At 45.0% G+C, this 16,236-nt stretch overlaps 1 protein-coding gene across 2 annotated transcripts in view; it reads left to right on the top strand.

Moving 5' to 3' along the window:
* DDX60 (DExD/H-box helicase 60) overlaps positions 1 to 16,236 on the top strand; it is a 422,428-nt gene that overhangs the window by 14,391 nt on the left and 391,801 nt on the right. For both annotated transcript variants that reach the window (XM_063920417.1, XM_063920418.1), the window contains exon 3: positions 713 to 773. In XM_063920417.1, the coding sequence (XP_063776487.1) occupies positions 713 to 773 (61 nt within the window). The remainder of the gene's footprint in view (positions 1 to 712; positions 774 to 16,236) is intronic.

Here is a 16,236-nt window from a genome sequence, read left to right on the forward strand (position 1 = left end):
AAATGTAATTCCACCTCCTAATCAGGCCTTATATGCTTTACTTGTTTAGAATTTTCATATGGTCAGCTGCAGAAAACAAGACTGCCATTACATTTTTCAAGGGAAAAAATAACACATTTGTATTTAATTGACTCAGATTCCACTTGTATTTGTTTATATTTTAAATTGAAATGATGACTTTTGCCTTTATTAATAACTCTGTAAAAACACTATTTTCTCTTATGTATATTACATATTAGGTCAGAGGTCCTCAAACTCGATCCTCGGGGGCCCACACAGTGCATGTTTTGCAGGTAACCCAGCAGGTGCACAGGTGTATTAATTACTCACTGACACATTTTAAAAGGTCCACAGGTGGAGCTAATTATGTCACTTGTGATTCTGTGAGACCTGCAAAACATGCACTGTGTGGTCCCCCGAGGACCGAGTTTGAGGACCTTTGTATTAGGTAATACAATTTATCTCTAAGTTATCACTGCACTACTCCGAAGAATGAGTATACATATATACTACTACTGTATATACAAACTGATATATACTGTACTGTGTGTGCATATATATGATAGTGTTTTTGATCTGGATGCCCTCTGACATCCATCTGAATGAGCATATGCAAGTAAATATACTGAGCCAGAAATGACATGTGCTGTAATTGTGTTTGGTTGTTACTAAACTTCTAATAATTGTTTTTTGTTTTTATTTAATCATACAGAGATTGACATTTTTTTGTGTGAAATGTATCAGTTTCTCATGAAACAACTATCAAGGTCAATGTAAGTATTTCTTACAGCAAATATTAATGACTATAGGGATTTAACAATGAGGGATATTCTTGGTGTCACTTGTTATTAAATGGTACTCCAACCAATCACTGTCATGTGTTTGATAAATGTCAGGAGCTGATTGTCAGGAGCTCCATCTGCCCAATTATTAATCTGGCCCTGGAAGCCGGCTCTTGTCACTGCTGAGGAGGCGGCATTTTGGTGTCTTGTGGTGCCTCTGTGGCTAGAAGTATTAGATACCCCTTCTGAGTACTGTGTTTAGACATTTCAGCCATACCCATTGCTAACAGCTATGCAATCTCCACAGTCACACATTATAATGAGTAGAATGAGTCATACTGAAGAGTTCAGTGACTTTTGGTGTGGCACTTCTCTAACAAGTCACTTTATCACATTTCTGCCCTGCCAATACTTTTACATCAACTGTAAGTACTGTTATTGAGAAAGTGGTAAAGTGTATGAACTACAAAATCTCAGTAGCAAAGTGATACCCCACATAAGCTCACAAAATGGGCCCACTGCGCTCAGAAATGTGTCTGATTGCCAGCAAAAGTCTTCCAACCCAACTGTAATGTTTGGTTGAAGGAGAAAAATTATCGTGGGCTTGTTTTCATGGTTGCCTTGTGTGTTTTGATCTTTGTGGCAACAGTTTGATGAAGACCTTTCCTGTTTCAGTTTTACAATTCCTATAAAGCAAGGCCCATCAAAAAATGATGATACATATGGGCCCTACACATTAGGCGATATAACTGAACGATATGAATGTTCTCGTTCATTAATGAATGAGAACTCGTTCATATCGTTCAGTGTGTAGGCACCAACGATGAACGATGTGCCGCCCCGCTTATGCATGCAAGCTGATATGGACAATCTTATCCATATTAGCTTTCACTGCTATGGAGCCTGGTGACGGGGTTCACTCCTCCCGTCAAACACTACCCCCCCCCTGCTGCCGCCATGTTGCTGGCCTGCCGTATCAGCTGTCGTGCAGCTCTGCGTCGGGTCGCTGAATGTGTAGGGCCCATTAGTGTAGCTATTAGCTGACAATGTGGGCTTCTTGGTATCAGGTCTTTTGACCCACTTAGGTCAGATATCTTCAGTTTGGTCTTCTAAACCTGGTCACAAAAACCAACGTTGTGCATGGCCCCAAATTGATTAACTGCAGTTTGTGCAGTACATGTAGTCATGTACCTACTGAGCTACAGGGCTCCATTTTGATGTCTCCAGTGCTGCCTCCCCAATTCTGTCTTTTTTGTTTGTCTTTTATACATGTGACTAAGTATGAAACTAATCATTTGGCACCGCCTGGGATGCCAAACGTCAGGATACCGACATTGGCATCCCGAGTGGTGGAATGCCAGCAGGGCGGCAAGTGCAAAGATGCCTCTTGTGGGCTCCCTGCGCTCGCTGCACTGTGGGCTCGGTGGCGGGCTACACTCGCCACAGGTTCTATTCTCCCTCTATGGGTGTCGTGGACACCCATAGAGGGGGAATCACCTACCTCGCCGGTATACCAGCGGCGGTATGGTGGTCCTGTCGGGATCTCCGTGGCGGTATTGTGACAGCTAGGATCCCGACTATCGGTATGCTGACTGCATACCCAATCAAACAACCAGATTGCACTACATATAGCCATCTTAAGGGAGAAACACATGCTCCCAATTGTTTTAGATTAAACTCTATAGATAATAAAAGACCACTTTTTCCTGGTGCAGTACACCTGTTGTTTAGAAATAAGCTACTCCCAAAATACACATTTTGAAGAATTTGCAAAGGTCAAAGCCAACTGTATAAACAATGCAAAAATGCACTCTTTCCAATTAGCTTTAGTAGTGCTTTACAGGGTAGTAGGCATTTCAGAATACTGGAGTTGTTTCAGTAATACTTCATAGGGTTTTGGAGCGATGAGTGAATTCTAATTTGGTTACTTTGAGGTATTCAGAAATCTAGAGTTAAACTGCAACTTAATGTAGAAAAAAAGGAGATTTATGGTAAGAACTTACCGTTGTTAAATCTCTTTCTGCGAGGTACACTGGATTCCACAGGGAATAACATTGGGGTGTAGAGTTGGATCTTGATCCGAGGCACCAACAGGCTAAAAGTTTTGACTGTTCCCAAGATGCATAGTGCTGCCTCCTATATAACCCCACTGCGTGCACAGGAGCTCAGTTTTGTTAACAAGTCCAATGCAGTAGCAGGTAAAAGAGACAACAACAGTTAGTAGCCACATACACCACATTCTCACGACAGGAGAAGGTATCAGCGGCTAATGCCATATCAACCCAAAGAAGCTAAGTGCGTCAGGGTGGGCGCCCTGTGGAATCCAGTGTACCTCGCAGAAAGAAATTTAACAAAGGTAAGTTCTTACCATGAATCTCCTTTTCTGCAGTGGGTTACACTGGTATTCCACAGGGAATAACATCAGGGATGTCCTAAAGCAGTTCCTTATGGGAGGGGATGCACTGTAGCGGGCACAAGAACCAGGCGCCCAAAGGAAGCATCCTGGGAGGCGGAAGTATCGAAGGCATAGAACCTTATGAACGTGTTCACTGAGGACCACGTAGCCGCCTTGCACAATTGTTCAAGGGACTTACAGGATAAGGCACCCAAGTCCGAAACCCTTCTAGCAGAGGCAATAGCCAGCAAGAACAAGACCTTAAGGGAAAGCCACATAAGGTCCGCAGATGCAAGAGGTTCAAACAGAGACTCTTGCAAGGCCTCCAGAACCATGACAAATCCCAAGGGGGCACAGGTGGTACATAAGAAGGTTGAATCCATAAAACACCCTGAAAGTATGAACATCAGTCAGGGTAGCAATCTTTCTCTGAAACCATACCGACAAGGCAGAAATGTGAACCTTGAGGGAGGCCAAACGAAGGCCTAAGTCCAGGCCCTGTTTCAGGAAGGCCAAAAGCTTGGCCGTACTAAACTTGTAAATGTCATGGTTATTAGACGCGCACCAAGCAAACTAAGAATTCCAGACCCTATGATAAATCCGAGCAGAAGCCGGCTTACGGGCCTTCAACATAGTTTGAACGACCGCCTCAGAGAATCCCTTGGCCCTCAGTATTGAAGCTTCAAGAGCCACATCGTCAAAGCCAGTCGGGCCAAATCCTGGTAATCACAAGGGCCCTGAACGAAGAGGTCTGGTCGTTGTGGAAGTAGAAGGGGATGCTCTAGCGAGAGGCCCTGTAGGTTTGAGAACCAGTGCCATCTAGGCCACGCTGGAGCTATGAGAAGCAGGATTCCTCCTTCCTGCTTGAACTTACGTATTACTCTGGGCAGGAGTGACACGTAAGGGAACACATACGGCAGCCAAAAGTTCCATGGATTTGCCAGTGCATCCACGAACGCTGGTTGAGGATCCCTTGTTCTTGCTCCGAAGACCGAAACCTTGTGATTGTGTCGAGACGCCATCAGGTCTACATCTGGTAGGCCCCACTTGTCCACTAGGAGTTGAAATACTTCTGGATGGAGGCTCCACTCTCCGGAGTGTACGTCCTGACAACTGAGGAAGTCCGCTTCCCAGTTGAGGACCCCCGGAATGAATACTGCCGATATGGCTGGCAGATGGCGTTCCACCCATTGAAGAATCTTTGACACTTCCATCATTGCCATGCGGCTTCGAGTGCTACCTTGATGATTTATGTATGCCACCGTGGTGGCTTTGTCTGATTGTACTTGAATAGGCCTGTTCTGTACTAGATGCTGGTCCAGTTTCAGAGCATTGAACACTGCCCATAACTCCAGAATGTTTATTGGGAGGAGAGACTCCTCCCTGGTCCACCGACCCTGAAGAGAGTGTTGCTCCAACACCACGCCCCAACCCCTCAGACTGGCATCCGTCGTCAGAAGGACCCAGTTGGAGATCCAGAAGGGATGGCCCCTGCTCAACCATTGGTCCTGTAGCCACCAGGTCAGTGACAGATGGACCTCCAGAGACAAGGATATCATTTGAGACCTGATTTGGTGAGGCAGTCCATCCCATTTGGCAAGAACCAGTTTCTGCAGAGGGCGGGAATGAAATTGAGCGTACTCCACCATGTCGAAAGCCGACACCATGAGGCCTAGTACTTGCATCGCCAAGTGTATCGACACACGTGGGTGAGAGAGGAAGTAACGTATCTTGTCCTGAAGTTTCAGGACTTTTTCCTGCGACAAAAACAACCTCTAGTTGTGTGTGTCCAACAACGCTCCCAGGTGTACCATGCTCTGGGCAGGGACCAGTGAGGATTTCTTCCAGTTGATGAGCCACCCGTGTGCTTGCATAAACTGTACAGTCATATCCAGATGACGGAGGAGAACATCCGGGGAATTTTCCAGGATCAGCAAGTTGTCCAGATACGGAAGGATCCTGATGCCCCGAGAGCGGCGCAAAGCTGTCATAACTGCCGTGACTTTGGTGAAAATTGGAGGGGTTGTAGTCAGACCAAACGGTTAGGCCCAGAATTGGTAATGGAGATTGCCAATAGAAAACCGCAGGTATTGCTGATGTGACATGGCAATAGGGATATGCAGGTAAGCATCCTGAATGTCCAGGGATACCATATAGTCCCCTGGTTCCAGAGCCAGGACAATAAAGTGAAGGGTTTCCATACGAATCCGAGGGGATGTCTGTCAGGCAACAGCGATGAGGGGAACGATTCTTGAAGGAAATAGCGTATCCGCGAGTGACGACCTCCCACACCCAAGCGTCTGAAGTGGTTTCCAACCACACTTGGGTAAACTGCAGAAGTCGGTCTCCCACCCTGGGATCCCTCAGGAGGAAGCCCGCCCCGTCATGCCGTAGGCTTATCAGATTTGGAAGCGGGCTGACGGGCCGCCCAGGCATGTTTAGGCTTAGGCTTGGAAGGTTTGGAAGTGCGAGACTGTTTCGGGAACGCCTGACCTTTTGCTTTACCTGGAGATCGAAATGAATGAAAGGAAGTACTCTTAGCCTTCGGTGCAGAAGGAGTAGTACTAGGAAGACATGCAGTTTTAGCAAACGCTAAGTCAGCAACAATCTTATTGAGATCCACACCAAAGAGGATGTCACCTTTGAACGGGAGCACCTCCAGGGTTTTCTTAGAGTCCATGTCCACTGACCAGGACCATAACCAAAGAATACGGCAAGCCAAAATGGATGTCTTAGCAGCCTTGGCTGCCAGAACGCCAGTATCTGAAGCTGCTTCTTTAATGTAATGAGATGCTGTGACAATATAGGAGAGGCATTTTCTGGCATGTTAAGGAAAATCAGAGGGAAACACATCCTCTATTTCCTGACCCCACGCCTCAGTAGCTTCTGCGGCCCAAGTAGCCGCAATGGTGGGCCTATGTGCAGCCCCAGCAAGGGTATAGATAGCCTTCAAGCAACCCTCCACACGTTTATCCGTCGGCCTCTTAAGAGAAGTAACGGTAGTGACAGGCAGGGCAGAAGATACCACCAGTCTAGCAATTTGCGAGTCTACCGGTGGTGGCGTTTCCCAATTCTTGCTCAACTCAGCGAGCTAGCATCTTCTTCTGCGGGTTGAATTTCTTCCCAGGGTTCTCCCAGGATTCCTGACGTATGTCAACTAAATGGTCAGAATGAGGTAAAACCAATTTAGTAACCTTCTGATGTTTAAACTAGTGATGTGCACCGGAAATTTTTTGGATTTTGTGTTTTGGTTTTGGATTCGGTTCCGCGGCCGTGTTTTGGATTCGGACGCGTTTTGGCAAAACCTCCCTGAAATTTTTTTGTCTGATTCGGGTGTGTTTTGGATTAATTTTTTTTTTAAAAAACCCCTCAAAAACAGCTGAAATCATAGAATTTGGGGGTCATTTTGATCCCATAGTATTATTAACCTCAATAACCATAATTTCCACTCATTTCCAGTCTATTCTGAACACCTCACACCTCACAATATTATTTTTAGTCCTAAAATTTGCACCAAGGTCGCTGGATGACTAAGCTAAGCGACCCAAGTGGCCGACACAAACACCTGGCCCATCTAGGAGTGGCACTGCAGTGTCAGACAGGATGGTCGATTTAAAAAATAGTCCCCAAACAGCACATGATGCAAAGAAAAAAAGAGGTGCACCAAGGTCGCTGGATGGCTAAGCTAAGCGACCCAAGTGGCCGACACAAACACCTGGCCCATCTAGGAGTGGCACTGCAGTGTCAGACAGGATGGCCGATTTAAAAAATAGTCCCCAAACAGCACATGATGCAAAGAAAAAAAGAGGTGCACCAAGGTCGCTGGATGGCTAAGCTAAGCGACCCAAGTGGCCGACACAAACACCTGGCCCATCTAGGAGGGGCACTGCAGTGTCAGACAGGATGGCCGATTTAAAAAATAGTCCCCAAACAGCACATGATGCAAAGAAAAAAAGAGGTGCACCAAGGTCACTGGATGGCTAAGCTAAGCGACCCAAGTGGCCGACACAAACACCTGGCCCATCTAGGAGTGGCACTGCAGTGTCAGACAGGATGGCCGATTTAAAAAATAGTCCCCAAACAGCACATGATGCAAAGAAAAAAAGAGGTGCCCCAAGGTCGCTGGATGGCTAAGCTAAGCGACCCAAGTGGCCGACACAAACACCTGGCCCACCTAGGAGTGGCACTGCAGTTTTCTAGCAAGAGGATGAGTGCTTCCATCCTCATGTGAATCTGAACCACTAGCCATGAACATAGGCCAGGGCCTCAGCCATTCCTTGCCACTCCGTGTCGTAAATGGCATATTGGCAAGTTTACGCTTCTCATCAGATGCTTTTAATTTTGATTTTTGGGTCATTTTACTGAACTTTTGTAGTATACTTGACGACACAGAGGTAGAGCAATGGACTACTGTACCGTACTGCTATATATATACTGGTGGTCAGCAAAATTCTGCACTGTCCTCCTACTATATAATACTGCGCACAACTAAAATGCACCACAGGTATGGATGGATAGTATACTTGACGACACAGAGGTAGCTGGAGCAGTTGCCTACTGTACCGTACTGCTATATATTATATACTGGTGGTCCGCAAAATTCTGCACTGTCCTCCTACTATATAATACTTCGCACAACTAAAATGCACCACAGGTATGGATGGATAGTATACTTGACGACACAGAGGTAGGTAGAGCAGTGGCCTACTGTACCGTACTGCTATATATGATATACTGGTGGTCAGCAAAATTCTGCACTGTCCTCCTACTATATAATACTGCACACAACTGAAATGCACCACAGGTATGGATGGATAGTATACTTGACGACACAGAGGTAGGTAGAGCAGTGGACTACTGTACCGTACTGCTATATATGATATACTGGTGGTCAGCAAAATTCTGCACTGTCCTCCTACTATATAATACTGCGCACAACTAAAATGCACCACAGGTATGGATGGATAGTATACTTGACGACACAGAGGTAGGTAGTGCAGTGGACTACTGAACCGTACTGCTATATATTATATACTGGTGGTCAGCAAAATTCTGCACTGTCCTCCTACTATATAATACTGCGCACAACTAAAATGCACCACAGGTATGGATGGATAGTATACTTGACGACACAGAGGTAGGTAGAGCAGTGGACTACTGTACCGTACTATATATTATATACTGGTGGTCAGCAAAATTCTGCACTGTCCTCCAACTATATAATACTGTGCACAACTAAAATGCACCACAGGTGTGGATGGATAGTATACTTGACGACACAGAGGTAGGTAGAGCAGTGGCCTACTGTACCGTACTGCTATATATTATATACTGGTGGTCAGCAAAATTCTGCACTGTCCTCCTACTATATATACTGCGCACAACTAAAATGCACCGCAGGTATGGATGGATAGTATACTTGATGACACAGAGGTAGGTAGAGCAGTGGACTACTGTACCGTACTGCTATATAATACTGGTGGTCACTGGTCGGCAAAATTCTGCACTGTCCTCCTATACTACAATGCAGCACAGATATGGAGCGTTTTTCAGGCAGAGAACATAGATATTTTCAGCACACTGAGCACAGATATTAGCAAGCACACTGAGCACAGATATTTTCAGCACACTGAGCACAGATATTTGCAGCACACTGAACACAGAAACTGAGAGAACGCTGCTCGTCCTCTCCCTATCATCTCCAATTCACAAGTGAAAATGGCAGCGACGCGCGGCTCCTTATATAGAATACGAATCTCGCGAGAATCTGACAGCGGGATGATGACGTTCGGGCGCGCTCGCGTTAACCGAGCAAGGCGGGAGGATACGAGTCTGCCTCAGAACCGTGTAAAATGGGTGAAGTTCGGGGGGGTTCGGATTCCGAGAAACCGAACCATATCATCACTAGTTTAAACCGATCCGGTTTCTTAGAGGCAGAAGTGGGCTCTGGTTCATCATCAATTTGAAGAATGAGCCTGATAGCCTCAATGAGATCAGGAACATCCACATGTGAAACAGACTCCCCATCAGAAATATCACGATCAGAATCTGAGGGGTCCGTATACATGCCATCCTCCTCAGAAGAGGTATCTGGAGCTGGCGTGGACTGAGAGGGAGTAACAGCCCGCTTAGAGGACTTCTTAGGCTTAGTCTTAGGCGGGCGAGGGACAGGACTTTGTTTAACCAAAGATTTATTCAAGTGCTGTAACTGAGTGGACAGGACATCTGTCCATGGCGGATGAACCGCAGGGACCATATAAGGCTGATAAGGCATAGGAGGTCCCACAGGGGGAGTAAGTTACCAGCGAGGTCAGTATATCGGAAAAGGCTGACCAGGATGGACCCTGATGTGCCCCCGGTGCTACAAAATGACTGGGGAGTACAGAACCCCCAAAACCTGAACCCTCAGCAGACATGTTATCCTCAAACGCATCTGGGATGCCATAACGCGTGCCGCGGAATCAGACCCAGACCCTTCGCCCCGTGAAGCTGACATATTATGAAAGCTTAAACTACAGGCGACACAGTACAATAATAGAAGATAAATACCAGCACAAACCCCCGTGTAGAGTGACAGCACAAACGGAGAATTTCTGAGGTAAAATGTGACTGAAAAACACAGAGAAAAATACAAAATACGTATATCCTGTGAAAACACCTATATATCTAATAATCCTGACGCACTGAGCCCCCTCACGTCACAGAATATAAGGATAGCAGTAGGAGCAGGGCCGTAACTAGGTATGTGCGCTGTGTGCCTTGCACACAGCACAGGATGACTTGGGACGCAATCAGCCGCCAGCACAATCTACATCAGACAGGTGCTATCAGCTCTGCTCCAACCCCCCTCCCCAAGCCGGAGCTGTTATTGCAGATGTGGGAGGTCGCGCATCGCGAGTGATGCCCCTCCCCACGTCATGGTAACACTGAGCGCTCTCCTCCTCTCACAGCCAAGCCAGAGCGAGGCTGCGATTAATGTCCGCCCCCCCCCCCTTCCCCCTGCCAGCGCAGCCCTGGATTACTCCTCCCTCCTCTGCCAGCGCAGCTGGCGGACGGTGACCCCCCTACCTTCCTTAGTGCAGCCAACAGAGCCACCCTTCCTCTGCTATTACAGCCCTGCCTTTATCACTCCCCCCCCCAGTGCAGCCGCCGGAGCCCCCCCAGTGGATCAAATATCAGTAGTCTGAGCGGCAAGTTGAACCTTCCACTGTGCTGCATGGACACAGCCCCACGGAGGCAGCCAGGCTCAGATGCAGATTCAGTCGGGTCGGGTTGGGTGAGTTACAGTGTTCCTGAAGGCTGTTGTTAATCACTTATTTAGTGGTAGCCTGTGTAGTGTGTGTATATATATATATATATATATATATAATCTAAATCAGTAGGTCTGACACTCCTGTAGTATAGTAACTAGTTACACTATAAGAAGTCCCTGGAGTGCCGCTGGGGTGTATATGTATATACACAAGGTGTATATATATGTGTGTTTATTGTACTGTATATTGGGTGTAATTGTACGTACACCAGGGTGTATATATTTTTTTATTAGTGAGGGGTATGAAAGTTTTTTAGTGGGTATGTGCAGCGCCGTAACTACCTGTAATCAATATCCATGTGACACCTAAGTCCATCCTAAGAAGGACTATTGGATGGAAATAATAGCCATTGAGGGCGTGGGAAGGGTGTGTGGGTGTGTATGTTTGTGTGTGGGCGGGGGGGGGGGGGGGGTTACTGCATTTCCAGAACTAGGAGCATGTCGACCTCGCTTTCTGGGAGGGAACACTCAAGGGTCTGCTTGTTACCAAGCTGACATCTGGCCTCGCAGCCCTGCTTCCATTGGTCAACTGAGTAAGCTGGAGCTTACTCAGCTGGCCCTCTGTGAGGAACATGGTCGCAGTGTTGGATTCCAGCTTGTAACATCGGTCTCAGTGCTTGGATCGCTGCTGCATGCCGGAGGCATCTCCTCTACTGAGACATCTCCTGCATGTCCCTTGCAAGTGGCTTTGCGTTTCTGTCCATCTCTAAATCAGGACTAAACCCAGTAACTAATAAGTGGTATATTACTATCCCTGTGACTGGTAATAGTTTGCTCTATAGTAGTAGATTCCCCTCCATGGTAATTTGACCTGGAATAATGGTGGTGTTGTACAAAAGAGAGTATACAATGGGCGAATGATGGTAGATAGGTAAGTAAATCTGGTGGGCTGTTGGATCAGTCCTATAGCATTTTGCTTGTGTGACCATAACGTCGTCTGGGTTTCAAAAATTATAGTTATACAGGTTGAGTATCCCTTATCCAAAATGCTTGGGACCAGAGGTATTTTGGATATGGGATTTTTCCGTATTTTGGAATAATTGCATATACATATAATGAGATATCATGGTGATGGGACCTAAATCTAAGCACAGAATGCATTTATGTTTTATATGCACCTTATACACACAGCCTGAAGGTCATTTTAGCCAATATTTTTTATAACTCTGTACATTAAACAAAGTGTGTGTACATTCACACAATTCATTTATGTTTCATATACACCTTATACACACAGCCTGAAGGTCATTTAATACAATATTTTTAATAACTTTGTGTATTAAACAAAGTTTGTGTACATTGAGTCATCAAAAAACAAAGGTTTCACTATCTCAGTCTCACTCAAAAATGTCCGTATTTCGGAATATTCCGTATTTCGGAATATTTGGACATGGGATACTCAACCTGTATTGACAAGCTTATTGTAAGGCAACTTAGGGCCTGATTCAGTGATGTACACTGGCCCGATGATTACCGAACATCTCCAATGGCGGGAGGACTGTGCATGCGCAGGATGTGCAGCCCTCCATGTGCAAGTCCACTCGCAGTGCCACAGCTTGATTGACAAGCTACGATGTTTCGGAGGCGTTCCTGACCAGTGTTTCCGGAAATGGAAGCGTGTCGCCCCCATTTTCTGGCAGGGACAATGCCAGGGTTTTCGTGGCTGCACGCCTATTTCCAGGCCCCACAAGCTACCAGGAACCGGCCAGGCTGAGTAAGTCTCAGCTTACGCATGGTGGTGATGGGGACTCGATGGTGACTTGAGGCAGCGCACTCGGATCGCAAATGTAATGCAGTAGGCGTCTATTTCTTATAGACATCTCCTGCTGCATTTGCATTTTGGTGGATGAATTGGAAAGTCACTTGTGTGCTGCTCTGCAATCCTGTCATTCTCTGAATCAGGCCCTTCATTTCTATAAGACAGAGGTGGCATAAAAATTGTGATAACAAAAGATTAGATTGAGATATAGTTAATTTTTTTAAGCAAACTAGCACAGAACAATAATAATTGCTCCATACCTGTGGGCATTGTACACAGATCTGAACCTTGACAAACTATGTACCAGATAAACATCTTCACTGGTAATGTGTGGTGTTAGTGTCCACAGTCCTTCATTAATACTAATAATGCACAATCAGTAAATTTTTCTATTAATACTCACTAATTAAATCAAGTGAAATCTAACTCTGGGTGTAACTTTAAGAAAAAGTGCTAGAACTACAGTATGCCAGAGACAAGATAAAGGTAACTCACCCAGGGCCGTCTTAACAGCAGTGTAGGCCCCTGGGCACAGCAATGCACTGGGCCCCCTACCCACTCTCCAGCGGTAGGGGTGGGTGGGTGCTATCAGCGGCTGGTAGGGGGTGTTCTATCTTCCACTGAGCATGTAGGACCTAGAGCAGTAATTTCTGCTAATTACTCCATTACTGCACAGATGGGGCTAAACTGTAGAAGGGGGCATTGGGCTGAATGAAGATGCCCTGGTACATGACTTCCAGGGTGGTAGGGGGTGTTTAATACGTAGGGGAGGGGTAGATAGTGGAGTGGGCTTAATATTTATCATTTTCCAGTGGGAGCACAGCTTGCTTGACTGCAGATATCTCCAGTTCCTGAAAATATATTTCTTAGCTTTGAATGGGATAAAAAATGAGAGAGTTCCACCTTTCAGGAGGTACTGGGTACTTGGGGATCAGAGTTCAGGAGCCGGAGCAATTCACCAACGAAAATTTAAAACTGCATATTAGGCTTGTGAAGCTGGAGCAGGGACCAGCTGCTGGAAGGCTGATATCTCTGGTTTTGGGCATAATAGAGACAAGCTACCAGTGTCCAGCAAAAGGGGAGAGTCCCAGCTTTTGGATTATACCCTCAGAAAAACTGTAAATCAGACAGAACCTGAGATATCTGGCTGGGAATAGCAATTAACAGGCTCAGATGGGGTCCACTGCTTTCACGTTGGATATCTCTGGTTCCCCAGGGCCGATTTTAAAAAATTTGGTACCCCTGGAAAGAGGGGACACTCAGCTATCAGCCTAGGACCCTTATACTCCTGGGGCCCTTGGGCAAGAGCCCATTGAGCCCATACGAAAAGACGGCCCTGAACTCACCTGCTGTCAGGTGCATGTACTGTATTTGACGACTCTCTGAACTTGTCAGATTCACATTCCTTACTTGGAGGCATCATAATTGCAGCACCCCTTCTTTACATTTTATATTTTGCCTTTCTTTTTTATTTACACCTATAAAGATGTATCAATTTATTATTCTGTAATTTGGTCACATCTATACATTTATATCCAAAAAACAATATATGAGACCCAAGGCGCAGCTGTCACTTAGCAGTCACCTGTGTGACAAGGACCACCAAATCCTCTACAAATGCAGAATTGAAAAAAAAACACAAGTTTTGGCACTTAGGTAAGTTTCACACACAATATAATGGAATGTTCTACAGAATAAATAATACTCAGTCCATAGATGATATTCAGTCCAAATGGCTGACGTCAATTGTTTGTCACAGTACATTAAACTTCCACGATCCATTCTCTTCTCATAAACAAAGAAAAAGAAAAACTATTCATGGTGTAGTATGTAATATAAAACGCAAAACACCGTATGCAGTATAGCTAAAAAAAATAGAAGTGTAGTATACTGTAATGAGACTGGCGATTTTGGCTTTTATTTAAAGTGAGGGATGATAGCATACCATCTATGGACTGAGTATTATTTATTCTCCAGAACTTTCCATTATATTGTGTGTGAAGCTTGACTAAGCGGAGAGACTGTTGTTTATTTTTCACATTATACATTTATTTCATGATTTCAGCTGTTCCACTTGTGTAATTATTGAAGATAATATCATTTATTACTGAAGGGAGAGGATCATCATTTCTATTTAGGTATACCATTTTACCATTTAAGGAGTGCCACCGCTTTGAACTTTGTAACAAAATGTACTACTTAGTAATGGCATCAGGTCCAGTCCAGACATAGGGGGTAGTTCAGAGTTGATCGCAGCAGAAAATTTGTTAGCAGTTGGGCAAAACCATGTGCACTGCAGGGGGGGGGGGGGGGGGGGGCAGCTATAGCATTTGCAGAGAGAGTTAGATTTGGGTGGGTTATTTTGTTTCTGTGCAGGGTAAATACTGGCTGCTTTATTTAGATTTCAGTTTGAACACACCCCACCCAAATCTAACTCTTTCTGCACATGTTGTATCTGCCCCCCCTGCAGTGCACATGGTTTTGCCCAACTGCTAACAAATTTGCTGCTGCGATCAACTCTGAATTAGGCCCCTAGAGTAAGTATTCAGCAAATATCTTTCACACCCCTTCTTAATACTACACCTGTAAACTTCTTCTACGGTATATAAGCATACTTATACATGGAATAAAAGTGTAAGGGTTGTGTCGGTGTCTGTAATTATACTTCTAGGGACTGTTTATGAACTATGAAGACTGCCTGTTTGTTTGTTTGTTTGTTTGTTCCAGCATCACGTAAAAACTACTGGATGAATTTGGATCACATTTTCACTATTATATAGCTTAGTGACCTATAAAGAAACTGAATTATGTATAATCTTGATGTGACATCTGGGAGAGGAGCAATAAAGGAAAAACCAGATGCTTGAGACTTGACACACTGGATATTGGTGTTCCGATCATGCTTCTGTGGATCTTGTCTCCACCCAAGTTATGCAACTGAATACGACTTTATTGTTTACAAAGAAATTTTGTGATCAATGGCCCTCATTCCGAGTTGTTCGCTCGCAAGGCGATTTTAGCAGTATTGCACACGCTAAGCCGCCGCCTACTGGGAGTGAATCTTAGCATAGTAAAATTGCGAACGATGTATTCGCAATATTGCGATTACACACCTCGTAGCAGTTTCAGAGTAGCTTCAGACTTACTCGGCATCTGCGATCAGTTCAGTGCTTGTCGTTCCTGGTTTGACGTCATAAACACACCCAGCGTTCGCCCAGACACTCCCCCGTTTCTCCGGCCACTCCTGCGTTTTTCCCGGAAACGGTAGCGTTTTTTCCCACACGCCCATAAAACGGCCTGTTTCCGCCCAGTAACACCCATTTCCTGTCAATCACACTACGATCGCCGGAGCGAAGAAAAAGCCGTGAGTAAAAATCCTATCTTCATAGCAAATTTACTTGGCGCAGTCGCAGTGCGGACATTGCGCATGCGCACTAAGCGGAAAATCGCTGCGATGCGATGAAATTTACCGAGCGAACAACTCGGAATGAGGGCCAATGTGTACAATATAAAGTATACATCACAATATTAGATGGAACTACTGTCTTTGTAAAATTAGCTCCACGGATCAATAACAGACATCCACACAAACGAAGCCGCAGGCAAATGCTAGAAATTCATAAAAAATATCGGAAAGGGAAAATATTTATACCACTATGGCTTCTCCATCTGTGCACCATATTTCATTAGTATTAATGAACTTTTCTGGTATAAGCTTTCCATCCTTTCTTTTGTATAACATAATTTTCTGCATAAGACTGTAGCACATTGAAATGAATTTGATTTGCATAATTGTTATACAGTCACTGTATTTTAATGAGAAATTAAAGCACAAAGCATAACGTAAAGGTAACACTTTTACTAACTATAACTCTGACGTTCCTTAGGCATAAAATAAAGCATTTATCCAAATGACAAAGGGACATTAAAGATTGCAACTCTTGTCATGATTTCCAAGTTATCAACTGAATATACAACATTACATGAC

This window comes from Pseudophryne corroboree, chromosome 1 (genome assembly GCF_028390025.1).
Source record: "Pseudophryne corroboree isolate aPseCor3 chromosome 1, aPseCor3.hap2, whole genome shotgun sequence".
NCBI classification, from domain to species: Eukaryota; Metazoa; Chordata; class Amphibia; order Anura; family Myobatrachidae; genus Pseudophryne; species Pseudophryne corroboree.